The sequence below is a fragment of the Xylaria bambusicola genome, assembly GCF_022495145.1.
Source record: "Xylaria bambusicola strain CBS 139988 unplaced genomic scaffold F5B22scaffold_4, whole genome shotgun sequence".
NCBI lineage: Eukaryota > Fungi > Ascomycota > Sordariomycetes > Xylariales > Xylariaceae > Xylaria > Xylaria bambusicola.
The window spans coordinates 401,834-429,543 of NW_025953557.1; the positions used below are offsets into that span (position 1 = coordinate 401,834).

Consider the following 27,710-nt stretch of genomic DNA (forward strand, 5'->3'; position numbering starts at 1 on the left):
AAACCGGCGCTACCACATTGGGAATCGGATCTTCCAGCGAATAGCATGATCTACTATGTAGGGGGGGGCATGCAATGATAGGTAAGTAAAGGCTCGGTACCTAGATGTAGGTACTTAAGCAGGTAGCAGGTCCCTTAATGTAGATTGTGGGCACCCCCTCATAAGGGCATACATGCATTCACATACCTAATCGTATTCGTTTTCTCTCCGACGATTCCCATCTCATCATTCCTGCTGTTCTTGAACATTTTCAACTCGGCCGCTTTGACACGGAGACACGCAACATCAAGACAAGAAGAGAGATGGCGGCTAAGACAACACTGAAGGAGTTCGAGTCGGTCTTCCCGAAGCTGGAGGAAGACCTGCTGAACTGGGCCAAGGGATACAATTTACCCCAGCAATACCTTGAATGGTACAAGAAGGTGAGATGGACTTCAACCCTCTTCTGCCTCTACACGCGAACACATGCCGAAAATCTCATGGAGAATTACGGATGAAAACAGTCTGCAAGCGAAGCCGCATTCTCACCGCCTCCTCGTTCCTGGTCCTCCACCGTTCTTTCTTACCGTAACACTAACGATGCATCCTAGTCGCTTGAGGTCAACGCGGTCGGCGGAAAATGCAACCGCGGCATGTCCGTTCCGGACTCGGTGTCCCTGCTTCTCAACAGGGCTCTGACTGAGCAGGAGTACTTTCAAGCAGCCACCCTCGGCTGGATGATTGAGCTTTTGCAGGCTTTCTTCCTGGTGTCCGACGACATCATGGACAGCAGTATCACCCGCCGTGGCAAGCCCTGCTGGTACCGCCAGGAGGGCGTGGGCATGGTCGCCATCAACGATGCTTTCATGCTCGAATCTGCCATCTACACTCTTCTGAAGAAGCATTTCAGATCTCACCCTTGCTACGTTGACATGCTTGAATTGTTCCACGAGGTTACTTTACAGACTGAGCTTGGGCAACTGTGCGATCTGCTCACAGCCCCCGAGGATGTCGTAAACCTCGACAACTTCAGCCTCGAAAAGTACAGCTTCATCGTCATTTACAAGACCGCCTATTACAGCTTTTATCTCCCCGTTGCCCTTGCCCTGCAAATGCTCAACATCGCCACCCCGAAGAACCTAAAGCAGGCCGAGGATATTCTCATCCCTATGGGTGAGTACTTTCAGGTCCAGGATGACTACCTCGACAACTTTGGTCTTCCCGAGCACATCGGCAAGATCGGCACAGATATTATGGACAACAAGTGTTCGTGGTTAGTAAACCAAGCACTCAAGATTGCCACTCCCGAGCAACGCAAGATCCTAGAGGACCACTATGGCCGTAAGGACAGTGCGCATGAGGCCGAGATCAAGAAGCTGTACAACGATATGAAACTAGAGCAGATATACCAAGACTTCGAGGAGAAGAGCGTCAGCAGCCTGAAGGAGAAGATCAGCAAAATCGACGAGAGTGAGGGCTTAAAGAAAGAGATCTTTGATGCCTTCCTATCTAAGATTTACAAGCGAAGCAAGTAATTAATCAGAGTGATGAGCGTTTGACAAATGACTCGAGCAATGCATCATTCGGATGCCTCTTGTTGCACAGAAATGTCAGCCTTCCATTGAGGATGTGGAAAAATTTAGACGGATACGGCCATGATAAAATGGATCTGAAGCGAACCAGCTAGAAAAGGACTTGAAGTAGACAATGGATATACCCTCCCATACTCTCGTGCTAGCTTCGCGTCTTAGATACTTAAGGCAATATTTACGGAACAAGGAGTTTGCAAGCTTATATATCTTCTGTTAGACCTTGACCGTTCGAACCCGGCTTCTTTGATATTGAAGTGACAATAGTGAAGCAAAGAAGATCGCTGGGCCATATCAGCTTTAAGGTGGCTGGGATATCGCTGGAGTGTGTTATATAATCATCACAATTCCGCAAGGATTGCGAGGGCCAAACCTCAGGGGAAAGGGCGTAGCCATCACGTTTCATACGGTCCTAAACCTGATAAATTAGTTGACAATGTGATAGATAGCTCAATATATTTGTACCTCTGGAAGAATAGGCCAGCTGATACCTTGTGCACTGGGTTACAGCTCTCCATGTTATCACTAATGCTCTCATTTAATGACTATAAATCCGCTACTAACTTCTTATAAGGAGACCAATGATTGGAAAATAACAAACTACACAGAATCCAGCTTATCATACCATCCGTGGCCGCTGGGGTATAACTGATCACCTGTGATCCGAATCATGAAGCTCTTGGACGGGTGCAACGCGCTTTGAAAGTGCTTTTATCTTGCTATCTCAATAAAGCCAGTGTCTCCAGTAAGTGATTTCGAAATATCGCCTTCCTGGCTATGGGTGTCTCTGTCTCGTTTGAAGAGCAGTGAAAATAGGGCGAATTATTAGTTTGATACGATAGTCATACCGGCTCAAGACGTCGTAGAACTGAGACAACAAGTAAACCGTACTCGACCAATATCTTGTGTGGTGGGGCTCTTAATTCGGCATCTGCCATAGATTCCACCGAATGACTCTAGTTGTAGGTGCTGGTTCGGGTAATCTTGTCAGATTTTCTACAGTTTGTGAGCAGTGTGACACGTAATATTTTAGTGTGCCCGTTAACAGTTACGCAGTGACATCTTATAGGAGGAATACGCATTATCCTGATGTGCTGGGGATCTTACTGATTCGGATCGGTCCTCTCTGCAACCACATATCATCGGCCTTAATAATGTGTCCTCCTAATCGAGTTTTTGACACTCACCTTCGAATACTAGGTGTTTGCAAAGTAAATTAGCGATAGGGACTTCTAACGTGGTCATGACTTCCAATGTGCGCAATATGAATACGTAGATCAGAGAAGCTGCCTTATTGGCTCTATATTGCTCAGATACGTAGGGAGACCAGCTATAGAACCATGATACTCAACACGGGCCTTGAGGATGCTGAATAAAATGAATATATGAACTTAATTTAGAATAAGAGATAACACTCGCTTACCCATATCCATACGTGAAATCTTCTACGCCCTGAACTTTTGGTATCCAGGAATCGCGCGCCTTGGAACTTAAGTACATTGGTACCCTTCTTGCTTGTCCAGTTGTTCTGACCTATTCCTAGAGAGAGGCAATTGAATAACACTGCCGTCAGGTAGTCATACTCCGCCCAACTTCAGGTTGCGTATCCGGCGGTCGTAGCCGATATAAATGCCGGTTATAGCACCACTTTTGACACGTCATCTTTTAAAAGTTGAAACCAAATCATATTAGTATCACGGTGTAATTATCGACCCTTTACCATCAGCAGCGTAACCTTGCTCAGTTTGATGTAAAGTAGCCCCATTTTTGATGAAAACTAGGAGGCTCTAGGGCACAAGCTACCTAGGGCTGCTCATGGATCATGTGAACCTGCGAGGAAATAATACGCGGCTCATCCACCCCGGGGCACCACGTGCGACCCATGAGCACTTAAGCGAGAGCAACACGTCAACTTTGTATTTGATTCGCAGCAACTCAAGAAAGTTGTTGGTACTGCAGGATCCCATATGCAACGATTGCCTTACAACGTCACATATCTTACGAGGCTCTAGTGGTTTTCGTCGATTGAACTTACGAGTCTACACAGCTCACCCTCTGGCGTGATGCGACCCCATCCCCTTTACGCCTTAATACAGAAACTTTAGACGAGTTCTACCTTGAGGTAGGTTCACACGTGCACCGCATAGAGTCGACTGGATTACACACATTTCCCGGACTCCCCCGCACACGGGTTTCTCGGTGTATGCTGGGCTGTGGCGCTTCGTCAAAGACGTGCTTTCAGTTAGGAACCGGCATGCGTCCCACAAGGTGCTTTCCCTCACTGTCCTACGAAACCTATCTAGTAGGACCTCAGCCAGTTCTGAACTGAAACGTTTGGTTGGTCGGCAGTGCTGAATTGTTGGTTCTGAGGTGTGCGATCTGACCCGCTTTGAGCTGATCTCACCTGGCCTGTTAGTCCATCACCGAATTCCTTGGTCTGTCGAAACACAAGCTGCGGGTCCTCGTGGAACTGTGCAATCCGCGTTCATCACGTTATAACGTTTGGTAAGTGATGAGCCTGTGCGTCGAGGTTGCTTGCGATTCGCTTGTGCGGATAAGCTATATGGCCACGAGACCTGTATTTGGTACCGCCCTCACCCTCCCTTGGGGTGACATGATCGGAATCTCAGCTTGGAACATGGAAGCTGAAATATTCCAGCGGCATGGTGGATGAGAGTGGAAATGTATCTGTCCTGTCGCTCAGCGATGTTCAAGCCCACATTCAAACCCAGCGGCGATGTTGCTGGACAGGGAAAGACTTCCGTGCATCCCCGAATGGTTATGCCTACTACGGCAGACTATTCGATATCCACATTAGGACTTATCCAACTATTTTTGGCCTAAGGACTGTGGGGTATTTGAGGATAAACTTTCCAGTGAGGCTGAATCCTCTGTTAAGGTCCTTTGGTACTCGAAAAAGGTCGTGTCGGGGGGTCGACGCGAGGGTCTTTTGCGGTAAAATAGCCAACAGTTGTTTCCTCGGTAGAATTATACATAACTATTAGAGATCGAGTGTCAATTAAGCTACCCAAATCATTCCCATGTAACACATTGGAAGCCTTCTAGCCTGCTGTTATAGGCAGAAACTATCGTATACGTACCATGCGATATTTCTATCTGTTATGTAGTTGGCAGCACGATGTCTTCTTTCAGCAGATTGACAATAAAGCTTGGCAGCGGTATAAACGCTACATAGTTATGAGTGGCTAAGTATCGATGATCAGGTCTTCGTGTGAGGTGTGTGCTAGCTCATCAGCGTCGGCCAGTGGCGAGTTCGAATTACTATAACACCATCTCGGGATGAGGTGTGATAAGCTATTTAGCTTGTTATATGTGTGTGCTCCACCATATCTGTTCACTATTGTGGACAGTCACGATAAATTTCTGTGCCACGTTCACTAGACTAGGGAATTCTAATGATTGTTGCCTACCTGTGACGCCGCAGCCTGCAATTTAATGATCCCAATAGGCTCACTGAAAGGCATGTTAACTCTTGGTCGTGGGGGGCTATCATGGCATGTGATAGCATTCACACCCACTCGCTGCAATCAGTCCTTGTGTCTGGGCTCCGGTGTAAGGGCGAATCATTGGCATGACGTGTTCCTTTGATGGTTAGCTGAAGACGAGTTGGGAAGCGCCAATTTAGAGAGATATAAAAGATGTGATACGTCCGAAACCCCTTCGGTTGTCAATGGAAGGATCTTAAGTCTGACTGAGTAGCGAACTCACTGCCAAAACCTCCTGTTGAGTTTCATTTGTACCACAGGAACCTCTTCTATCACCAACGGTGGGTAGAACAGTGAAAATCGGTCGAGACACTGGTATTGACGGAAACTTCGTCCTTCGCTCCCATTATCTACTCATAACCGTGAACTTCTATTCGGTACAGTATGGCATTTGTCGAGCTACCTTCAAGGCTACCGACTGTCGTTTTGGTAGCATTATTCTCACTGACAGTACGTGGCAATCGCTCTTTTGGTCTAACCATTTAATGTATTGCTAACGCCGTTCAGGGACTCATATGCTACTTCATCGGCTGGTGTGTATATACCTTATACCTTCACCCTTTAGCCAAATTCCCGGGGCCCAAGGTCGCTGCAATAACGCAAGTCAGTAGATATTTACCCTTCACTCGTGACTGACTTACTAAACGACATACTCAGCTATGGCATGCCTGGAGCTGGCTTAATGGGCACCACCCACGCATTTTACAAAAAGCTCATAAAAAATATGGTATGGTTCTTGCGGAATCTTGGGAATCATGTATCAAATGCCACTAACATTGGCGCAGGCAATGTTGTCCGGGTAGCGCCCAACGAATTAAGCTTCAATACGGTCCAGGCTCATAATGATATCTACTCAGCGCCGACACGCAACAGGAAACCATTCATTAAAGATGCTACCTTCTATAATGGTATGTATTCAATCTACCGTGCAGGTTTCATGGCCCCATATTAATAGAAATATTTTTTGTCTGTCAGATCTAACTTTGCTATAGTATGTAAATCTTTAGCCTAGAAACGTGGTCATTATCATAAGGAACTGGACTAACACGTTACAATATTACAGAATGGAGATTCTGTTCGGGTGCTGATCTTCGAGATTGATGCTACAGAGCATGCATGGCAACGAAAGCTAATAGCCCCAAGCTTCAGCGGCACGACCTTGCGCAAGCAGGAATATATCATCCAACACTACGTGGACTTGTTGGTGGAGAAAATGGGGAGTCTGTCTGCTGCTTCGCGTGGAGCTGGCGTCGATGCAGTAGAGGCAATGCTGTGGTTGGGGTTTGATATCATGGGTCAGTCATATCACTTCTAATCAGACTCCACTCGCCCTCGTTGGCATGTTCGCCTGTTATGCTTGTTTTTCAATTCAAAACTCACATTCCTCCCTAGCATGGATCAGAGGGTAAAAGAGGACTTTAGGAGCAGAACAATGTACTAACATAGCATGATAGGGGAGATGACGTTCAGTGAATCCTTTGGCGCCGTCGAAGCTAGCAAGACGCATTTCTGGGTCTCGGTGATCCGTGACAGTGCACATGCGGCGATGCTGCCTGCTCTAATTGAGCGCATGCCACTGCTACGCTTCGTCTTGCCATACATGGTGTCGAAATCGGCGATCCAGAACCGCAAGAAGCACTACGTGTACACACAGGAAACAATTCGTAAGCGCGTGCGACTCCAGGAAGAACATCCCGAAACGGCGACGACAGACATCTGTGGCCCTGTCATCGCAAACGGCAAAATGGACGAGACGTCGCTTGTGTCCTTCGCCCAAGCAATGGTAATCGCTGGTGCAGACACGGTTGCACACGCGCTGACGGGAGCAACGTACTTCTTGTGCGCAAACCCGGCGTGTCTGAAGGAACTGCAGGACGAGATCCGCGGGCTTGGAAGCTATGAGGAGCTGACGGGTACTCGGCTTGCATCTCTCCGATACCTCAATGCGGTGATTGAGGAGACGCTGCGAGCCTTCCCACCGGCCGCCTTCGGGCTACCCCGCGTATCACCCGGTGAGTATGTTGATGGTCATTTCGTGCCGGCAGGAGCCGTTGTATCAGCGCCACACTGGGTCATCACGCACAACGAGTCCGAGTGGCAGGACCCCTACACCTTCCGGCCCGAGCGGTGGCTTGAGGGCGGAGTCTCACAGCCGCGGAACCTGGCTTTCAGCACAGGACCTAGGGCGTGTCTCGGTCTCGGACAGGCGTGGCTTGAGATCCGTGTTACACTTGCGAAGCTCGTTTACAGTTACGACATGGCATTTGCGCGAGAGCATGGTGACTGGCTGGGAGATGCTAAGATGTTTACGATGTGGAGGGAAGTGCCGCTGATGGTGAATTATCGACCTCGCAAGACGCACTAAGTTTTTTCTTCCATGATGAAGCATAGGTTGGGGATTTGGGAAACGCATTGCCTACCTACAGTGGGTATCATCGAAGCTGAAGTCTCATGGCGTGGTACCTAGTTCATTCTTTTCGTCCCGTTTGTCTTTACTCTCTTTAGTGTAACGGTAGCGTAGCTAGTGTTGGCTTTATTCATGATACTATTTTGATCACTCGCTAGAACAGGGCGGAAAAAGAATAGATTGAGCTGAATCATTCCCTACCTAGCAGATACCTAGCCATTCGCCAAGTATGCCTTAGGTACGGAGTCGAGGGAGTGCTAAGACAGCTCAGAGGCGCCATTTCGAAATTCAGGGGCCCGAATGTCCTAAGATCGATCCCCCATACACCGGACGAGATGTCTATTGGTCAGAAAGACAGTGACTTAACTTTGGCCTTGGCATACAGAGATTTACATACTAAGGACATTGACATCTATGCGACATGTACTCTATACTAGGTATGTAAGTGTCGAATTACCTATGTACATATATAGTAGTCTAATGGCGAGACGAGACTGGATGCGAGCTGGGTAGCAGTGCACTCTACTTAATAGTTCAAGTCTACTATAATGTAAGTACGTACCTACATACATACATACATTCCTATAGTAAGTACATATGGCTATACCTACCTGTACAATGTACATGCATACATGACGTACGTAGGTACCTGGGTGCTGCATCGTCGATGGCAACACGGCATCACGGCACTACGGCACCACCTCACGGCACGTCGATGATGGCTCGCGGCAACAACATGAAGCATCCACCTAGGTAGGTATATTATGTAGGTATTGAAGATCTTAAGTCCAACCATTTGCCTGCACGCTCTTGATGACATACATAAGTACATAAGTAGGTAGGTACATCACCTAGATACCTGCTGTTGTGAAAGGTGTGCCGGGTGTTGAAATACCTACCTAGGTACCTGGTAGGCACCTAGACAGCTGAATGGTACCTACAGGAAGGCGGGCGCCACAAACCACGCGCCTAGGCTTCTGGAATGCCCCTTGCATCACCCTTCAATTTCACCTGGGCCCCGGGCACTCTTTCGACACAGCTCGACACTTTGATTGGATCATTAGCTGGCGCCGTTCAGTTAGTATTTTGCTAAAATCTGCCCTGCGCTCAATTGCCAACCGAGTTGGACGGGTCGCGTGTCTTGTTACCTTACCTACCAACTACATAGTAGAGAGGTGAGGGAGGTATCCTCTCTCTCTCTCTCTCTCTCTGTGCTAGATAGCAAGCAGCCGGCACTAGACTGGACTCGCAATCTTTCTTCTGCTTTTTGCTTCTTTAGCTGCGGCCACGCCATCGATACCAGGGTCCAGGCTTGAAAGAAGAGAAAGCAGGCATTCTTTTTTAATTGAGTTACCTGCCTGCCTACAGACAAAGTTTCGGGGTGGAGGCTGTCAGGTACTATATAAAATATCCGTCCCCACCGGATCTCAATCAGCGACTCACCGGCCGGCCATCTTGTCTTGTCTCATCCATGGTCATCATCAGCGCTCTTACAGTCCAGCCCATCTACATACATGCCTCTGTGACCCTGTCGCGCAATTCACATTCCGACGACTGCGTGTCTTAGGGTCGTAAAATAAAACATGTCTTACCACGCGCAGCCTTTAGAGCAGCACGACGATGAGCGGGTCTTGCAGCCCTCGAGGTATCGCAGCTTGCGAAAACAGTCCGTTGCCGCGCCTTCTCCCCCAACTTCTAAAAGGACCCCGAGCGGCAATCGTGAGCCCACCTGCACCCAGCAATGTGAGAACGTAGTGGCAAGTTCTATATCGCGATCCATGTCGCGTTATCGTCGTCGTGCCGCGAGCAATGCTGGCGCCATGGACAACGCTGCAGCCCAAACAATAAATTCTGCTGTCACCCCACCTGTTCCAGCTATCCCGTCCCTATTACAGACGGCCAACCCCTCTGGTATAAATGGAGGCCAAACTGAACCCGCGCTCGAATCATCCGCACGGCGTCAATTGCGGCACACCGTACAGCAGAGGACAACAGGGCAAACAATTGATGACCACGAAAATCATTCTAATGCAATATATGACAACAACCGTGACCAAATCACTGCTTCTAGCCGAGGAGTGTGCCACAAGACGCCCGAGCAGCATGATGCTAGCTGGGAGGTAGAAAGGAATCGCCTGTTGGAGGAACAGAAATTGAAGGACTTAAAGAGATTAGAGGAGGAACTCGAAAGAAGCCAAAGAGTCAAGATCCAATCGCAGAAACTCAAAAGTCCGGTCGTGGATAAATTTATGCTATTAGCGAAAGGAAGCAAGAATATCAAAGATGAGACGCCGCCCGCATCCCCGACGGTAATGTCCGTTATACCCAGTGCTCGGAGATCCGGCCATGAGCCCGTGAGAAGCCCGCCAGCTCACATTGAGCCCGGCGGCAAGGGTATTGTTCCCCAGAAGGACGCCCCGACGTCAGCTATCAATGCCGGGGATCGCGTGAGTATGCCGCAATGAATTTGTCATGGAATCTGACAGCTAATTGTGGGTACAGATGGTGGCGGTCCGTTTCCGGCATCACACTTTTACATTGCCTGTCACTCCTGAGACCACTGCCTTCGACATTGTTTCCCAAATCTCGAGTAGAGCAGGGTGCGATCCCGAAATCAGCCTTGAGAAGTATCTTGTGACAGAACACTGTGGTGTTCTCGGACTTGAGCGCCGACTACGCCGCTACGAACGCATTCGAGATGTCGTGAATTCATGGGACAACGATGAACAGAATAGGCTAGCGGTGACCTTATCTGATCAAAGTAGCAACCATGGGGATCTCGATATTAGGGCGGTTGCCAACTGCGAGGAAAACCCTTCGGGATTCCAACTACAGATGTACCACTCTAACCGCCCTAAAAAATGGAACAAGAAGTGGATTACACTTTTAGAAAGCGGCCAGATCATCTCTGCGAAGAAGGCAAATGCGAAGTTGATCGATAAAGACACAGCCAATCTATGTCATCTCTCCGACTATGACATTTACATACCAACCGAGTCACAATTGAGACGGCACATAAAACCGCCTAAGCGTTTTTGTTTTGCGATCAAATCCCAGCACAAGACGACCATTTTTTTAAACACGGAAAATTATGTCCAATATTTCAGCACGGACGATCCTCATGTAGCACGTGAGTTCAGAGAATGTGCCCATAGATGGCGAAGTTGGTATCTAGTCGACCGTAACCCAGAAGTCCGCAAAAGCCACAACAAGTCAGCCGCGAAGCCAGAGGAAAAGTCACCTGTGCATTCCCCCATTGCCTATCCTGTAACAAAGAAGCCAGTCAATGCGACTACTCTAGATGGACATCACCCACGGGCATCTATGGAGGAATCACCCCGTGCAGTTGAGCGATATGAACCGTTAGTTGATATGAGTCGTTTTGACAAGGGCTTTGTGTTACCACAATTAGACACCCCTCAGCAAAATAACGAACAGACCATCTCTCGGCGTCTTTCAAAACGGAATCCAAATCATCAAACCCCTCCATCATCTAAGCGAGAGAGTAAGGATGGGTTTACTGGTGGTTTACTTGGAGAAGAATATGAGACTAGGAAACAGGCACTTGCGGGCTTGGAGAAAAAGAAATTTCCACAGGAGTTGGCGTTTACCGAGGGCCCATCCCTGCTAAATAGCCAACAAGACCTGAGCCCATCGGCAGGACATATTGACTCACCCTCTTGGTTCCCATCGGCAATTGAACATACGGCCAAGCAGCGTGCTGTTCCACAATCCTCTTCGGCACGACCTACTACTTCATCTAATGCACAACGTCGTTTTTCTCTGACCGCGGCCACTCATCGGCCTTCTGAGCTCGTCTCATCGGTTGCTCGACCATCTACTCAACATCGTTCACAGCATACATATGCACAACAGGCTACTACGTTACCTCCCTCGGACCGGCGCATACCCCCACAACCCTTAGTTGACCTTACACCTGCAATACAAGTCCCACCTCAGTGGTCAAAGGAAAAGAAAGGTCACGGTGTGAAACCGCCTGATGATGTTGAACATCTCGTCGACTTCATTTCAGCTGGCAACGGAATTGATAACTATTCACAACCCCCGCCACGCACCGTGCCACGCCGCCCAACTACATCAGGGACGCAGGGGCGAACACGAAGTATGAGTTCGGCATCACCCGGAAGACCGTTATTAGATGATGCGCCACCCGTTCCATTGGTACCATCACGTCATGGGGTAGGAAGCATTGGCGGTAGTAAGAGACTGGCCAATGTGTCTGTTGCCCGAGATGGCAGAATAGACCGTAGAGAGTCTATAAGACAGAAAGAAAGAGACCAAGAAAAAGCCAAACTTCGAGAACAACGCGAGCGCGAGTATCGCGAGAGAGAGGCAGCTTATAATGCTGTCCCTGGCCGTACGGGAACACTGAAGGTCGTCTGATGCTGCGCATGTCCGGCGAGGAAGCTCGACATAGCATTCATGACGACCATGGTCATAAACTATACTATTTCTCTCATTCCTAGTGTTGTAGAGGTTCGCAGCCTTGCCAACGCTAGTCCATTTTCTATTTTCAACATGGGACGGGTAGCACTGCTTGTTCTAGTAGCTATTGGTACGTTTGACGCAAAGCATGTATAAACAAGGTTCTTGTAAGAAGTAATGATGGGAAGAGCACGCCGGCGAATTTCTCTTTGTTTGTTTTCTTGCCCTCATTTGGTCCACAATCTCACCTGGACTACCTATCTTGTCCATCCTTTTCACGGCATTACGTGTGGCGCAGGGCGCGACTCTAGAGTGCAGGGCCCTAGAGGCCATAATTTATTGACTACGTCGTCTTGCTTTTCTTCTTGGAAACCCTAGCGTTGGAATGTATGATCTCTCACGAAAGACGCAGCGACGATTTAGGTTATGAGGTGGTGACGAAATAATTCTATATACAAGGTCTATATGACAGCGTTATGTTAATGGAATGAGAGCTCAAAATAAATGGATTCGATCGTATGATCATCTAACTTCTCCTACATATCCTTAGTCAACATGGTATCAAGCGCTTTTATGAAATGAAACAAATCAGCGAGTCGTCTCCCGCCCAAACAAGATGCGAACCTATCTACAATCTCTACACCGGTTGTAGCCGCGCGTCAATCTCGGAACCAAGGCTGGTATTGGTCATGCATCCCTCTTGTGTCATCAGGGCGTTGGGATCCGGGTTGAGAGCTGTCACGCATAGTACCCGTCTCCCACGGCCGTTCCCAAGGGGGCTGACTCTCGGGTTGGACGCTGTTAGGCATACTTCCCGCGTCACCAGGGCGTGGATCCTTAGGTTGCGAGTTGTCAAACGTTTTGACCACCTCTTCACGATCGCCACCCTGGGGACTGGTGGGATCACGATTCTGTCCGTCACCTTTGCCCTCGTCGGCTGTGGCGTCGTCGTCGTCATCCTGCGCTAGTTGCTCCCGCTGCGGTCCGTTCCGCACCTTCAGCCAGATCGCCGTCCCAATGGCTGCAAGCCCGGCCACAGCGCCGATCACAATGCCCGCGATAGCACCGCCGCTAACCTTGCCGCTGCTTTTGCCCTTGCGATGGCCTGATTTGCCACCTGTGGATGATGTAGTCTTCGTAGTAGTAGGTTGCGATTGATTTTTCGTGGTCTTCTTAGTCTACGTGTCTTATCGTAAGCATTCATTCCCCTCTAGTTCCGTGATCGAAGAAAAAAAGATGATAGGGAAAGGAGACGTGTTGATGGGGAATTCGGTGGCGGCTAGGAGTGACTTACGGTAGTCGTTTTTGTGCTGCTCGTCGATTGATACCCTACTTGCACCTGGTACGCATTTATACCACCGGCGACGTCGGTGTATGTGGTCCGCGCCGTCTGCCCATCTGATACTTGTGTCACGGTCCACACCGTCGTCGTTGCTATTTCTTGAGGGTACACACAACCGAGCGTCCTCTCCCACTCGTGCGAAAACGTTGATTGGCATATGAAATCCTCGTGTCTGATAGTGTCAATGTCATATTAGCCTGGTCCCTTATTCGATCTGGCGCGTCATATAGAAGCATTTCGGATCATAGGTAGTCACGTACGTCGGACAGCACCCCAAGATGGTCTCCTCCGTGTTTCCCCTGGAGTTATAGGATTTGCACGCGGAGGTGTAGCCTGTCGGACATTGCGCCGGCGAATAATACTGATTCGACCTCGCGGCGTAGCTGCTGGGGAAGCAAGTAGTCTGTTGGACAGGGCCCTGCAGTAGATAGAACTCCGAAGATGTATAAATTTTGTACACCTGGTTTAGGTTTGCTGAGCAAGTCGGGGCTATCGCGAAAGAGGTTGGGAGCGACCCCAAATTCGTCAAGGACATATTCGCTACTAAACAGAAGAACTTGTGCCAAACCCCGTAGGTCGCCTTTATAGGACTTCGAGAATTGAGTCGGAGACGCAGCTAACAAAACACTCAGTGATAACAGATGGGGTAAAGGATAAATCAAAGATCAAGTGAAAGAAGGCAACGCGCGAACCGCGGGAATATAACAGCCAAGTCCTTCGATCCTGTTTCTTCCTTTCTAAATTTTGTCCTTTTTCATGATGTTATTTCCAAGGCCTCCCGCTAGCTCCTCCTTCGGATAGTCGTAATTACACGTCGGCTCAGCCTATATGCACCAGTCCTTCCACCCTTGCTCAAATTGGCGAAGGACTACCGTATGCCTACCTATCGTGTCTTGCATCTTCTGTCGAGCATGCATGATGCATGTCAGATCTAGCCTGACGTCGCTGCAAGTTTCCTCGGATAGCGAAGCGCTAGAGCATCACAACTACGCCGTACAACGTGCCACGCTTCTACCAGTCAAGTGTCACTATTTCGAAACAAAGAGGACTCCCATCAGAGTAACATAAGGCGAGTGGAGAGAGCGTTGATTATATGCGTTGTGGGGTATGGCGTCGCGCTACACCCAGAGCGGCAGATCTTGTTCAGCCCGCTCTTTAAGTATTCATACAAGTTTTGATCATAAATCGAGCCAAAAAAGCAGTTATGTATAGTATGCCTTGCACTTGTCTCACCGCCCCAAGACCTGCCTTACTGTAAACAGAAGGAAGTTAACTCTTTCAGCTCACAGGGATGTGGGCTGCTTACAGTAGGGCTGAAAATGGGGTTTCACCCTCAATGAGACACAGGACACAAACGACAAATCATTGATTAGCCCTGGCACTAATAAGATGGCGAGATAAGAAGAGGCAGCTGTCTACATACTATGTATGTAGCCTTAAGAACTGTATTCGCAGCAGGCGGTGGTTACCCTGGGTTTGGATGCAGGGAAGGTTCGAGAGATATTAAAAAGCCACGATGTACATCACCTCATAGATCAACATTTGAGTCCTTTATCATCATTTCAGGAATCGGGCTCACATCGGCTACTACGTAATTAGCACTCTGCCCTTCCAAAACCTTTACTGGAGCAAACCAACCAGTCCGCCTGATCGGACGTCTTGTCACCATTTGCGCCTACCTATAACCTGGAACCCACATGTCGGGGGCCGCCGTTTTTGCTAAGAGCTACAATATGTCTGATCTTGGCGCAAATCCTACATTATTTTCTGAAAGCTCGAACATGCCACCTCCACCACGCGACGAAATCCTGCGTCGAGACATCGATACCAATGTCTTTTAAAGCCGCGGTGCTGAGGTGACAGTCGTAAGGTCTCTGGACCGCAGCGTTTGGGTCGTTTCCTGCTGTATTCGGCTCGATGGCAGTGATCGGTAAACCCATAATTTCGCCAAACGCCTGACAAATCTCGTACTTTGTGAACTTGTCTTCGGATGAGAACTGAAGGATCTGCGGTAGTGCGGAGCGGTCGTTGGTACTGAGATATTTCACGGCAATGTCTTTTCTAAAGTATTAGCAAACTTGGGAATAGTAGTAGGAGAGAAATTGGGTCAAGCACCGAGACACACTCGCCCTACGTCCTCCGTGTTAGTAGGATACCGCAATGCCCAATGATCCATCTTCATTATTGCATCGGGCTCCTGAGCTTTCCAGACACTATCCATGAGAACATTCACTGCACTCTCAGCAGGCATTTCAGCGTCGCCGTAGAGAACCGGGACTCTCAAGACGGTGCCGAGACCTGCCTTACCGGCTCTTTCGAAAACATTCAGTACTGCTAGTTCACCATCTAGTTTCGTCTGCCCGTAGAGGTTTGTCGGTTGAGGAGGAGCGTCTGCTCCGTAAGGAGCATCGCCGGGCTTTCCAGGAAACACATAATCGGTTGAGATATAGACGAGAAAAATATCGCGTGCAGCACAAAGAGAGGCGAGACCCTCAGTAGCTGTGACATTTAAAGCTCGAGTGCCTTCAGGGTCGTTGTCACATTTGTCCGGAAATCGATTTGCGGCGCCTAGGTACGAGATAAGATTAGCGGGTTGCAACCGTCTATCAGCTACAAAGCTTGGAATAAGTCTCACAGTGAATAACAACATTTGGCCTGGCATGATCGAATTAGCAAACGAGCCAATACATCTAGTTGGATTTTGTGCGCGAGACAGCAGGCAGGACGAACCTGACGCTGTCCAATGCAGCTTCGACGTCCTCCGATTTTGCTAGGTCGACCTTGAGGACAGCCGAACCATCAGCGCGAGAATGCCCTGTGCCCTTGACGCTCCAATTCCCCCTCTCGAAGGCCTTGACGACCTGCCTGCCCAGCAATCCAGTGGCGCCAGTGACAAGGGCCACTTTCCCGGACATAGTGAAAGCGTAGAATCACAGAAGGTAGGCGTAACTGGCAAAGAGATAAGTCGAGGTCGAGTGCGTGACGTAGAGGCAAATAATGGTACAATAGACAAGGGAGAGGGGCAATCAGGGAGTGTGTGGGGCTTTGGTAAGGGTATCTAAGTACCGTACCTGGGGAGCATCCCACCGTACCATCTGCCAAGCAGCCTAATGTCGGACTCCTACCTACCGGTACATCGCAATCCAACAGACCTTAAGTGCATAGGAAGTAGACGGAGACCGAGGGACTTTGGACTTTGGACTTTGAAAACAGAATATGGGTATCTTACGCTGTCTACAAACATCATCTAGGTATCATTCTACCATCGTCTCCTTGTGGCGGCTTTTAGATCGTCCACGTTCAATATATCGGCGCCTTCTGCCATCAGCGTATGCCAGATCCTATTCCTCAGGCTGATCGGCCATGCCGGTGTATTCCAGTATCGCACCTTCAACCCTCTCCTGTGTGCACCTTTTATCTGTCCCCGGATGAGTTGGAGTTGTTCCTCGCTGAGATGAGTCCACTACAGCAGCCGGCGTTAGTAATTACTATTTCAAGTGAGATGTGCGGGTGCTGTTGAGTGCCTGGGAAGGTTCCAAGACTCGAGTTTGGTCAAGCAGTAAGCCGCCAAGAACAAGAGAGAAATAAACCAGATAGCTACTCACAACCGATCCTATTGTCCGGAAGAAGTTGACACTCGCATACCATGAGTTTGTGCTGTTATAGACAAACGGCTCATCATCCTCACTCGTCTCAGGGGTATCGGGATCCTCGTACAACTCGTTCAGCGGCGCATCAAAAAATATGTCTCGGTACGTTGAGTTCTGCATCAGCATATCAAAGGGTGTGCGGCCAGTGGCTATCACGGTGATATGACGTTTATGGACAACGCCGTCCTCCACAGACGTCAGCCAGTTTCGGGCTCGAAGGGGCTCCAGTTGAGCCTCAACTTGCGGAAACGTCTTAGCTCCGTCCGTCTTCAGATCAACTAATAGAACCAGCGTCTGATCCGGGTCGGTGTCAAATACGCCGCGGAGGGCGTCGGTCTCGTTATAAAATGGCGTCTTGGGGTTGTTTTGTGATATGATATCCACGAGGGGATTCACATAGAGAGATTGAAAAGTGCGATGAGGCGTTAAAGCCGCTCTGTCATGACCGACGTAAAGATGTGAGCTATTATCAAATAGCCATACATCCGCCTCGACTCCTATACAACCCGCGTGAAGGGCTGAGAAAAGGGGAACTCTACGCCAGTAGTCGTTGTGCGAATGACATGACACGGGCGTCACGTCGCGGAGGAAATCTGTGGGATACCAAGCCAGATTTTCCGTCTCAGTACCATGTTTGCCCCAGTTGGCAAAAATACTATCGGGGTCATCTTCTATTCCCCAAAGGCTTCTTACTATGGAGAGAATAATGCTTATAAGTAGTAATGAAACTCTAGCGAAATTAGTTAGGGTAGGCGAACACGACGATGTAGTGCCCCAAACCGAATATACTCACAAAAATGTTGAACCCCATAACGTGCCGCAAGTGAAATATTTAGCCACCCGACGGCTACTCCTTGAGATGCCGACAATTCTTTCGTCTGCCTCCTCAAGTTCCTTAGCTGAGAGAAAGGGCTCATAACTTTCTTCCGACACTTTGTCGGCTAAGTGGACTCGGCGACTCTTTTCGAGCCACATCTTATCTAGGGTTTGCGCAGTGCAGAAAGCAGAGAAGAGAAAGCGGTGCTAGAAGTCACAGATGGACGGTGTAATTCGAAAAATCAAGCCTCTAAATCGCTCGAATGTTTATTTCCGCAATGGTGCCGAACTGATTAGTAAGTGAGCGGAAACGTCGGAATAGAGGCCTGGCGCGTCGAACGTTTTCATGAGTGAGACGACAGCTTCCGAGAGCATAAGGTAATACGGATCAAGTGGGAATACAAGTTTGGCAATCGGGGGGCTAATGAGGATTTATTTGGATGTGAGCGAACTCCGGCATCTTTATTAGGAGCACATACACCATGCATGCACATATACAACCAACAGGAATGGATTTGATGCATGGCCTCTATCATGGGTCGATGGCCAACAACAGGCGGGTTGGTTACATGTACAAATCTACGAAGTACTCCATGGCGGTAGGTACCGACAACACTGTAAATAGATAGGCTCGCCAACCCTAGATTCATCAATAGCCAGGGTCTCTACACATAGGTAGGTGGTATTAGAGGCTCCCATGGACCACGATATCCACGATGCTTGTCTAGTCGGCTTATTACTGTAAAGCTGCAGCTCACACCCGTGAGGGCTACTGGATCGCTTATTGGCTCGCCGGGATAACAGTGGGTGGCCAGTGTCGGAGTAGCTCGGCGAAGCGAGTTCTAGATGCGAGGATCTAGGCATCTCGGTGATCTGCTGAGGTCCCTGCAGGAAGCTTGTACTTAGTAGTGCCTGGTAGTGTACATTACATGGTGGCAGTCGAGGCAGTCGAGGCAGTTTGACAGATCATTGGGTGGGTCGCTCGATTCCGTCAATCACCGCCATTAACACGAACACGATGGCCTTCGAGAGGCCCAGCTCTTAGTGTACCGACGATGGTTGACAACAGCCGAAGCTCGGCCGGCTTGTTCGGCTAGTCGCTAGTCGGCGTAAATCCGGTCCAGACTTCTTATCGTATCAACCCCGGGAACCAGCCACCTCCAGGCTAGATAGACAGATGCAACTGCTACATAGTACTGGCCTCCAAAGACATTCACAATGGACAGAGTTTATCCGCTGTGCACGCCCATTTACTGTGTAGGCCCCTTGCCTCCGAAGTCGAGTGAGTGAGTGAGGACATGAGTTTGTGATAAAGATTCAACTTTGACTGCAGAGACACTGAGGGGTCTGCCTACCTAATCAAGACTAGTCACAGTAGTAACGACTTCATTACGATCCTTACTTATTACCTAGTTAGGGCTAATGAGATACGCTATGGAAATGCCTGGCATCCCACTAGAGCCAGCCTATCAGCTGCGCAGATACCAGCCTAATCTAATCATCGCCCAGGATGCAGATTATTGCAAAAGCAGCTTCATTGACCAAGTCCGAATGCTTAGAGTCTAATACAACCACTAAAAGCAATCGAAAGCGTATCTGAATCCCGTTCGTTGTACACTATACCAGGAACTGCACTTTACTGAAACTGACGGTACGAAGATCTGAAGTTGTGACTGCGAGCAGCACACTGCACCCTTGCAGGCAGAGAGATCTCATTCAATATGCCACACAAACACACCCGCAGATTACGGGATGAATCAACGTACGCTATGCTATCTATTTTTATTCTATTCCCCGGTCTTGACTCATAGTACTGACCATATATTTCTATCTTCAGTTTCGACTTACCCCCGACGCAGATCGCCAAACCGCTGCCTGTGAAACAGCCCGTGTCGAAAGAAAATGATAAGCGTGGCACGAAGCCAAAAGGGACACCTGTGCAGCCAGCAAGCAGCTCAAAGAGAAAACGCACGACAACGCCAAAGGATGACGCACCGCGTGCATTCAAGAGATTAATGGCTTTTTCGAGCGGTAAAAAGCCGCGATCTGGTCTTGACAATGGCGACGAACCACGCGGCGCCAAGAACAAAAAACGAAATGCGGCCGAACAAGCGAAACCCGCCGAAACTAATACCGAAGTTCAGCCATCAACGGCTGTGATACCTACGATCCGCCCCGGGGAACGCCTGTCCGAGTTCTCCGCACGGGTTGATGCTGCACTGCCTCTTGCCGGCTTGGTTAACAAGTCCATGAAAGGAAACAAGGATCCCTTGGGACTAAAGGTGTGGCGAACCAATAAGGAGAGGAAAATGCACAAACTGTATGATGAGTGGAGGGAACAGGATCGAAAGATCAAAGAGAGACGCGAGGAGGAGTTGGAGCTAGAGGCAGAGAAGGAACTCGAAGAAGAAGAGAGTGGCGTTTCTTGGAAGCTCAACGTCGGAAACCAAGGATCTGGTAAGCGAAAGAAGAAAGCCAAAGACGATGACGATCCCTGGGCGATTTTAAAGAAGAAACGCGGGGAGTCTCGTCCTGGTCTCCACGATGTTGTAAATGCCCCCCCTGAGTTTACAGCAAGGCCATCGAATCAGCTCCTCGTTCGAGGTGCAGCAGTACAAGTGAAGAACGTTCCGAAGGCAGCAGGCAGCTTGAAACGGAGGGAAGAGTTAGAATCAGCCAGGGATGACATTATCGCAGCATACCGAAGAAAGATGGGGGAGAAGCAACCGTCCTTCCACATGGCTTGATTGGGGATATGTTTCTTTGGTCGTCCTATAGTAACTATACATAGTATTTAGTGATACCCTTGATGAATTGTTTCAAAGCTATCCTTATTGGATAAGACTCTTATATTCGTCATTCCATGAAAATGCTACAATCCTATGGTCTGCGATCGAAAATTGGAGCAATGGGTAGAAATCTCTATTCACTTCATCAACTACCTTAACTTGGTAGCGACGCATAAAGTCCTATACTGCAATTATACCTGCATCATCATGGCGTGAGGTACCTAATCATCAGTACGACAAGATTCAGTACATACCTAGCATGGGCAAGTACTAAACAACGCTTCTCAGCCGCGCGCCAGCTGGCGGACATCTGGTATCCTCAGCCAAAATATACACGTAACCATACCGTTATATGTACCGTAAATATACTGTATATATCTACCCTGTACCCCACTTGGGTAACGTGCCAAGTCCTACAAGCTTTTCCACAATCGCAAATCTGCCACGCACCGGCATCACCGAAGCACCACCATTCGAGTCTTGATGGTGACAGTCGGAAAGGCACATTTTTATTGTCATTCACCCATGCCTTCTAAATCCTTGTCAACATGGTTGCAGGACTGGACGAGTTGATCGAGTCACTTTTGACCGAGATCGCCTTTTCTGGTGTCCGAGGTACGTCTCTATGGGTTCTAGCATCGACAGTTGCGGTGTTGACAAAGATTTAGGCTGTTCTATACACAGTCTGCTGGCTGCAATAGACCTTTTTTATAAGGCTTCGGGTAAAGAAAACGGGCAGGACGGGTCGCGCACTCAAAGTATCGCGATCGGTGGTAGCGATACGAAACCTGTCAAAATTCCTAACAGAGATGACCTCGCTATTGCCTCCAAAGTATGGAGATGGCTCGCCGACAGATCAGATGTATCCATCGGAACCAACAGACAATTCAATCACTTGTCTCTAGAGGAAGCGTTAGCGCTGCCTGAAGAGGAAGAATCTCAATTGTCAGAAACAACTGCGCCATCTTCAACGAAGTCTCCAGTGGATAAAAAGACTAAACCGCAACAAAAGTCGAATCAACGGGCACTGAGAGATGAGGCTTCATCTGTGAGACCTAGATTACACGTTTCTGAAGAACGCCAGTGGAGAACAATTGCTGGTCATGGACCGGACCTAAAGCGAGTGCCCCTTTTCGAATGGCGAGCACTTGTTGACATCGCTTCTGTCAAAGAAAAGGGGATCCTCCAAGGTGACCTTGTTCGCCTTACTGGTCAAGACAAGAGGTCGCTTCCCACCAGGACCGATGCGCTGGCAAGGAAAGGATATATCATTAAGCAACCTGTGGTTCTTCGTGGCGGCAAATCTAGCAAGCTATGGCTTGCTCAATTCTCAGAATACGCAAGGGAACACCAAGAGCGGGAGGGACTTGACTATGACAAGCTTGATCTCTCTAAAGCGGCCCTTACCAGTGATTTGGACCCGGTTTCCTTCTGCGATAAATGGAATGGAGACACCATTGACTATTTGGCTCTTGCTCAGGGTTTTGTGGCTATAGTAAAAGCGTGGACTCTTATCCGTTACTGCGATGCTCGCGCAAAATTAGGTGTTGAGGAACGTGTACGTCAAATGAGGGCTCTCGCAAAGACATGTCGTTGGCTCACAAATATTGGCGCGCTATCCTTCGTTGGTGCGAAGTTTGCCGGAAGCAACCGATTGTTCAAGGACTGTGTCAAATATATTCGAGATCCGTCTCCCGCTGAATGGTCTCATTTTCGTGCCACCCCCAAGACCCGGATGGTAGTTCCGTCTGGTCGTATAGGAAAGCGAGGGGAAGCGTCTCGTGCTGTTCATGCTTCACAACCAGGTGGATCTCGGGGAAGTAAGACCATCATCAAGAAGCCACACGTAGCTAGGCCTCGCACCGAGCCTACGTCTTACACCAGCATTATTCCTTCCCCATGGAAACCACAGAAGCCAGTTCCAAACACAGCGTTTGAGATCATCAAAAGAGCGGGCTCTAAAGGCACCTCAAATGCGGCCATCTGTCGACAAACCCTAGGTCATAACTACCGCAGGCTTACAGCAGCGATGACCGGGTCGATCTCCATGCCAACTAACAGTCAGCCATCGCACCTGAAACACCTGAGCTCAACCTCACAGTTAAGCCGCATTGGAAAGACCATGACATATACATTCTATGCCTGCAACGAAATTCTGGATGCCACACCTGACGAGCAGAACATGGAGCCAGCTATTCTTGAGACGAATGCAGCAGGAGATCCAATTGCAAGCCAACAAGACAATGTATTCTCACAAGTTAACTCGAGCCGATTCTTCAAAAGTCCTAGTTCCTCGCTTTCAGACATCGTTCGAGCCCAGCATTTGGATCGAAGCTTCTCAAGAAAATGGAAACGCAAGCGGCCCGTAGATGAAGATATTGATGATCAACCCCCGATCAAACTACCCAGGCGTCTGGGTCGTCCACCGAAAAGGCGCGCAATGCAGACCACGCCAAGTTCTGTGGAGGGGCCTTCACAGGTTCAAAGTGATGAGACCCCTATTACGGCTCAAGGTCATAGCATTGCTGATGAACACATACAAGCAGAGATTACTCCACAGGTGACCCGAGCCCCAGGTGTTTATCGTGGACTTCCAAACTCACTTGACCCTGTCAATAAAAGGGGTAGACGTCGGAAATCTTTGGTCATTATATTTAGGTCTGACAAACTTAAAGACCCGGCATTTCTTGGACACCAGTTGGTCATACGCGAGACGGATATCGTGGATGGCATAAGCCGTGTAGCCCCTACGGAAGCAACTCCAAGAAGACAATCAGCTCAAATGCAGGACGTTCACTCAGGAGAAACTCCAAATCCCCCGGTCACAGTTCCAAGGGTTGTTTCTGAAATCTCACCCGTCCGAACTAGGACACCAAAGTCGGGGAAAAGGGGGTCATTTCGTTGCGACAAATGCGGAAATAGCTGGAAGAACTCAAATGGGCTGGAATATCATCTCACCAAATCTAGGACATCTTGCAATCAAGACTTCGTCCCGCCTCCTTCGGATTTTATCAATAGCCGGCAACGTAAATCGACCCACGCTCAAGTATCAGAACATATGTATAAGCCTCGCATAATGTCTGAAGAGCGAAGACAACATCGGCACACTCTAACTCCGGGAGAACAAATAGAGTCTCGACTCAAGCAGAAGGAGCCTCATCTATCATCGTCGTCTCCTAATCCCTCCACCTCATTGACCTCTACGTTAGATGACAGTGTAACACGCACGCCATACACTAGAGATAATACCCAGTCTCGAGCTATTCGAGGAAGTATCGTGTTAAAGAATCTGGACGTGTTCGATGTGACTAATCATCGACGGTTCCCGCATCAGCAATCGACTCATGCTGATAGAAATGCATCTCTCACTAGTGATATTATGCCAGTAGTAAACGTTCAAGCATCCATCGCCCATAGTAACCCACCAATCAGGGTCTCTCCCGGCGCCAACACTCAGATACAACAACTGGCAGTTTTTAATGAGTATCAGCAGGCCGACACTGCTGATCATTCACAGAAGACTGCTGAGGAGCCCATCGAACCTAGTGCGGAAAAGCAAGCCTTTTCTGCATTAAGCCCTTCCCCTCCATCAGGACAAACTAAGAAGCACGCAAACAAATCTTCTACTGCATTGTCTGGAGAGCGGCTTGGCGCCCGCAAGCCTCTCCCTAATATTTTGCCCAGCAAGGTTGGGGGACCCAGCATTTTAGTATCGACGCTCACGAAGAAGCATCATGGAGCCCAAGTAACCGGCAGCACAGTCAATGATCCCGACCTCGCCTCAACACCATCAAAGCTTCTATCCAGAAATAGCTCAGCCCAGTCGACCAAAAGATCTTTGGAGTCTTTTGCAAGACCAACCAAACCGAATGCGTCGTTCGGTGCCCGTCGCCGAGATCGCACTATCCAGATAATTGGCTATCTTCTTGATCAAAATGGCGGAGTGTTCCCAGGGCTTCGATCTCTGTTCATGGCAGTCATATCTGTCTGGGCCAAAGAATTCAAAGACCTCGCACCCCCCGATCGAAGAATATGTCAGAATATCGTGAACCAAATGGAACGAGACAAAATAATCAAACAGATGCACTTTTTCTTCTTTGACGATCAGGCCAAGATGCAGGAGTGCGTTGTTTTAGCAAAGACCGATGCAAACATTAGCCCAGCTGTAGATTCGACTGATGACCCCCGTGTCATAGCTGTGAAAGAAAAGATGAGAGAGATGTTTCCCGAAGCCTATGTTCCCGACCCCTTTTCGCTCTCGCCAGATGAGGCTAAGTTATTTGATGAACTTGCGTCACAAGGGAAAGAGCACAGTCAGGCACGTCTGAAAATCGCCAAGGATTTGAAAAAGGTTCAGGACATCGAAACTTTGAGGTACGAAAACTCAGTTATGGATGGCATTTCAACGCTTAAGCATAACGCAAAACGACAAATTGATGAGGCAGAAATGCAGCCACAGCCAAAGAAAACTCGTGTCAGTGTCGAGCAACCAGATCTCCTCGAAAGGGCTCGAAAGCTGCGCAGACGGCCTGACAAACACGAAATGTGGGATAGCGGAAAGCTAGCTGTTTATATTTGGAGTCAAAGACAGAAACCAAGCACCACGTGGGATCAGAACCAGCCACATTTGCAAGATCCTGTGACTGGAGCCTGGTCCTGGGCGCCTGAAATCGAACCACTACAGGGCAACATAAGTACGATTCTATCTTCTGTGAAGAGTGCTAGGCACATCGATGCATCTCTCAAACAGAAGCGTCGCAGAACATCGGCTGCTCGGAGCAACAAGAGGCATGAAAACAGTGATCCGGCTATTGGAAACCCCCCAATCTCCGCTGACAACACGGTAACGCTGAATGGGTATGAACACCACAACTCGAATGACCCTTCATCGTCTCTTGCCATCTTTGCAGGAGATAGCCTCTCGGCCGATGAACGTAGCGAAAGCTATTATGTAAGCGGCAGCGAAGCATCGGATAGCAAGAGCGCCCGCTTGGGCACGTCCAGATTACAACTTACATCAACGGAAATATCTGGTAATTGTAACAAGCAACAGTGGCCTGATCTTCAGGACCCGGTGTGGGAGACATGTAATGACATATCTTTCGCCAATGCTGAGCCAAAGGAGGGTACTTTCCAGTCTTCAGATAACAACATGCCACGTAATGTACAGGATATTCTTAGTACTACACACCGTGTTCACTCGTACAAAGGGTGGGCTGATCCAACCTATGGAGATTTCTTACGAAACCTCAAGACCATTAAGAGCTGGGAGCAATCAGCCGATGGGTCTCGGCTCGTCACTCATGGGCCGGTCGCGCAAGAATATGTTTACATATCCCTCACACTCAACAAAACAAAGGCCAACATGAAGCCTACCGATCCGGAGTGGCTTGTATCCAATCAGTTCACAATAGGCAACGTACCTGATGAAATAAAGAACTCATCCCTAGAGGATGCGGACTACGGATTGGCCTATGCAAATGTAAAGAGTCGGAAGTCGGAGGGCGCCACGAATGAGAAGAAAGGATGCAACGAAAGATCAGGATACAAGACGGCGGCAAACGCCAGGGGTCCAAAGCCAAAAAATTCTTCTCGGATGCTTTCTACACAGCTCCAACATGTTTCGACCCAACCACCGATGTCACCTTCACAGCCTGATGGATTTATTGAATATAAGACACGAGATCTTACCATTATACCAAAACAACCCAGGGGCCGGTTCAATAAACCTGCTGCACATGATGATAAATTGGGTTCCAAAAGAGAAGATGAGCTTGTTGCTGCTTGCGTTGTCTTCAGAACACTCCTGGGGGGGCTTGATAGAAATCTGGACATAGGCTTATTGCTCAAGCATTTCCCAGGAATGTCACTGTCTGCTCTCAAAAAGTTTTGGCCTAGGGTCAGCAAAGAACGTAAATCCTATGTCCAGGCATTAACAGCGAAATTTCAATCGGGTTTCTTGAAAGCCTATGAGAATGGAACGGTCCCGCCACTTGATTACGACAATATTGATAATTATGATTGGCCAAGACTAATTCTGTGGGCTACGCAACTCGAAACCCACGAAGATGTAGACCTACCAGAATCACGAGAGATACTATACCAGAGCCACGTAATTGAGGATATCACAAATGAGGCTGCAGATTGGAGGGACGTTTGGTTTGCCACTACTTCAACGTATAACCGAATCGAAGCTGTTGCTAGTGAAACAATGTCAATCCCCCTACCATCCAAGTTTCGGCAAGACAAAGCGACAATAGAGCGCGCCCGTACCTGGGTTCGCTCGATCTGCTGTACTCCACTTAGGGGTGTGGATGTCAAAGAGAAGCTTGTTCCAAAGCTTCTCGAGCTTGGAGACGGCGATGTGGGTGAAACGAACCGGATACTCGAGAAGGTAGTTGCGGGACTCAACAGAGAAAAGGTAATAACAAGAACCAAAGGGAAAGACCTCGGTGGAAATTTCCGCATACATGGCATGTTCTCCAAACAGCTTGAGAAGATGGCTAGCACTTCAAAAGTCAGGCAAGCAATCTCCTTCAAAGCTCAGCTTGATGAAGTGTTTCGTCATTGCAATGAACATACTATGCCGTATGCCTCTGATGATGGGTCAATCATGGCAGTGCTGAACCTCCAGGCCCATGGTCGAATACGCACTGAAACCATCGATATGCAAAACATTCCTTTTGGTTTTGAACCTGGGAACTACGAAGGAAGAACTTTCCCCAAGAGTTACTATCATTTCAAAATTCGTCTCTCACCAACCGATACCTATTTATTCAATGACGACATGGCACTTCTCGACCAAGCTCAACGTACGGATGTTCCGACTGAAGGACCTGACGGCAGAATCCCTATCTGGGTCGACTTCTTCGGAAATGTGAATGTGACGCGATGGGTTGATTATGTCAGCATGATTGTTTTCACACTTGCAATCAAGGGTCCAATAGTACCCAAGATGTGTGTCACTCTGTTGAAACCCATGATTGAGGAATTCGAGGTTCAGCTGATTGTAGAATGGCTTGATAAACTTGGTCTTATACAGCAGGCCGTGGATAAGTGTGGGGTGACTGTAGCGGAATGGTGGTGGCTTGTTGCTGGATACATCGCCCAGTTTGGCAAGGAAGTGAGGAAAGATAGGTTAGCCTAGGCGGTAATAAAGAAAGGGGGTTTGTATGGTTTCCAGAGT

At 48.7% G+C, this 27,710-nt stretch overlaps 8 protein-coding genes across 8 annotated transcripts; 5 read left to right on the forward strand and 3 right to left on the reverse strand.

Annotated features, from left to right (window-relative positions):
- The first annotated feature begins 399 nt into the window (after positions 1–399).
- On the forward strand, positions 400–2,042 carry F5B22DRAFT_589841 (terpenoid synthase). The gene has a single exon (XM_047973771.1). The coding sequence runs from the start codon at positions 633–635 to the stop codon at positions 1,512–1,514; it is 882 nt and encodes a 293-aa protein (XP_047834784.1). The 5' UTR covers positions 400–632; the 3' UTR covers positions 1,515–2,042.
- Positions 2,043–5,016: 2,974 nt separating this feature from the next.
- On the forward strand, positions 5,017–7,697 carry F5B22DRAFT_340172 (cytochrome P450). The gene is made up of 6 exons (XM_047970879.1): positions 5,017–5,524; positions 5,582–5,677; positions 5,732–5,801; positions 5,860–5,979; positions 6,136–6,369; positions 6,529–7,697. The coding sequence occupies exons 1-6, from the start codon at positions 5,459–5,461 to the stop codon at positions 7,437–7,439; spliced, it is 1,497 nt and encodes a 498-aa protein (XP_047834785.1). The 5' UTR covers positions 5,017–5,458; the 3' UTR covers positions 7,440–7,697.
- A 1,165-nt stretch (positions 7,698–8,862) lies between these two features.
- On the forward strand, positions 8,863–11,965 carry F5B22DRAFT_340344 (uncharacterized protein). The gene is made up of 2 exons (XM_047970882.1): positions 8,863–9,928; positions 9,984–11,965. The coding sequence occupies exons 1-2, from the start codon at positions 9,065–9,067 to the stop codon at positions 11,883–11,885; spliced, it is 2,766 nt and encodes a 921-aa protein (XP_047834786.1). The 5' UTR covers positions 8,863–9,064; the 3' UTR covers positions 11,886–11,965.
- Positions 11,966–12,423: 458 nt separating this feature from the next.
- F5B22DRAFT_340284 (uncharacterized protein) lies at positions 12,424–13,950 on the reverse strand. The gene is made up of 3 exons (XM_047970880.1): positions 13,530–13,950; positions 13,222–13,441; positions 12,424–13,105 (listed from the first exon to the last, which is right to left on the reverse strand). The coding sequence occupies exons 1-3, from the start codon at positions 13,802–13,804 to the stop codon at positions 12,587–12,589; spliced, it is 1,014 nt and encodes a 337-aa protein (XP_047834787.1). The 5' UTR covers positions 13,805–13,950; the 3' UTR covers positions 12,424–12,586.
- A 1,060-nt stretch (positions 13,951–15,010) lies between these two features.
- On the reverse strand, positions 15,011–16,495 carry F5B22DRAFT_340477 (methionine adenosyltransferase 2 subunit beta). The gene is made up of 5 exons (XM_047970883.1): positions 16,341–16,495; positions 16,000–16,218; positions 15,905–15,924; positions 15,385–15,837; positions 15,011–15,325 (listed from the first exon to the last, which is right to left on the reverse strand). Exons 2-5 carry the CDS (start codon positions 16,182–16,184, stop codon positions 15,030–15,032), a joined length of 954 nt encoding a protein of 317 aa, XP_047834788.1. The 5' UTR covers positions 16,185–16,218; positions 16,341–16,495; the 3' UTR covers positions 15,011–15,029.
- Positions 16,496–16,528: 33 nt separating this feature from the next.
- On the reverse strand, positions 16,529–17,894 carry F5B22DRAFT_642444 (uncharacterized protein; the record flags this gene model as incomplete). Its single annotated transcript, XM_047978124.1, has 3 exons — positions 16,529–16,732; positions 16,875–17,649; positions 17,713–17,894. The coding sequence occupies 3 exons, from the start codon at positions 17,892–17,894 to the stop codon at positions 16,529–16,531; spliced, it is 1,161 nt and encodes a 386-aa protein (XP_047834789.1).
- A 1,027-nt stretch (positions 17,895–18,921) lies between these two features.
- Positions 18,922–20,715, forward strand: F5B22DRAFT_340539 (uncharacterized protein). Its single transcript, XM_047970884.1, has 2 exons — positions 18,922–19,497; positions 19,573–20,715. The coding sequence occupies exons 1-2, from the start codon at positions 19,457–19,459 to the stop codon at positions 20,480–20,482; spliced, it is 951 nt and encodes a 316-aa protein (XP_047834790.1). The 5' UTR covers positions 18,922–19,456; the 3' UTR covers positions 20,483–20,715.
- Positions 20,716–21,072: 357 nt separating this feature from the next.
- Positions 21,073–27,671, forward strand: F5B22DRAFT_642446 (uncharacterized protein; the record flags this gene model as incomplete). The annotated part of the gene is made up of 2 exons (XM_047978125.1): positions 21,073–21,139; positions 21,193–27,671. 2 exons carry the CDS (start codon positions 21,073–21,075, stop codon positions 27,669–27,671), a joined length of 6,546 nt encoding a protein of 2,181 aa, XP_047834791.1.
- Between the last annotated feature and the right edge of the window lie 39 nt (positions 27,672–27,710).

Coding starts and splice junctions, on each gene's coding strand:
- F5B22DRAFT_589841 (XM_047973771.1), top strand. CDS start 633: ATGTCCGTTCCGGACTCGGTGTCCCTGCTTCTCAACAGGGCTCTGACT.
- F5B22DRAFT_340172 (XM_047970879.1), top strand. CDS start 5,459: ATGGCATTTGTCGAGCTACCTTCAAGGCTACCGACTGTCGTTTTGGTA. Junction 5,678..5,731: donor AGGTCGCTGCAATAACGCAA/GTCAGTAGATAT, acceptor CGACATACTCAG/CTATGGCATGCCTGGAGCTG. Junction 5,802..5,859: donor AAAAGCTCATAAAAAATATG/GTATGGTTCTTG, acceptor ACATTGGCGCAG/GCAATGTTGTCCGGGTAGCG.
- F5B22DRAFT_340344 (XM_047970882.1), top strand. CDS start 9,065: ATGTCTTACCACGCGCAGCCTTTAGAGCAGCACGACGATGAGCGGGTC. Junction 9,929..9,983: donor CTATCAATGCCGGGGATCGC/GTGAGTATGCCG, acceptor TTGTGGGTACAG/ATGGTGGCGGTCCGTTTCCG.
- F5B22DRAFT_340284 (XM_047970880.1), bottom strand. CDS start 13,804: ATGTCCTTGACGAATTTGGGGTCGCTCCCAACCTCTTTCGCGATAGCC. Junction 13,442..13,529: donor ATCTTGGGGTGCTGTCCGAC/GTACGTGACTAC, acceptor TGACACTATCAG/ACACGAGGATTTCATATGCC. Junction 13,106..13,221: donor GCAGCACAAAAACGACTACC/GTAAGTCACTCC, acceptor TAAGACACGTAG/ACTAAGAAGACCACGAAAAA.
- F5B22DRAFT_340477 (XM_047970883.1), bottom strand. CDS start 16,184: ATGTCCGGGAAAGTGGCCCTTGTCACTGGCGCCACTGGATTGCTGGGC. Junction 15,925..15,999: donor GCTGCATTGGACAGCGTCAG/GTTCGTCCTGCC, acceptor CGATCATGCCAG/GCCAAATGTTGTTATTCACT. Junction 15,326..15,384: donor CGTAGGGCGAGTGTGTCTCG/GTGCTTGACCCA, acceptor ACTTTAGAAAAG/ACATTGCCGTGAAATATCTC.
- F5B22DRAFT_340539 (XM_047970884.1), top strand. CDS start 19,457: ATGCCACACAAACACACCCGCAGATTACGGGATGAATCAAC. Junction 19,498..19,572: donor AGATTACGGGATGAATCAAC/GTACGCTATGCT, acceptor TTCTATCTTCAG/TTTCGACTTACCCCCGACGC.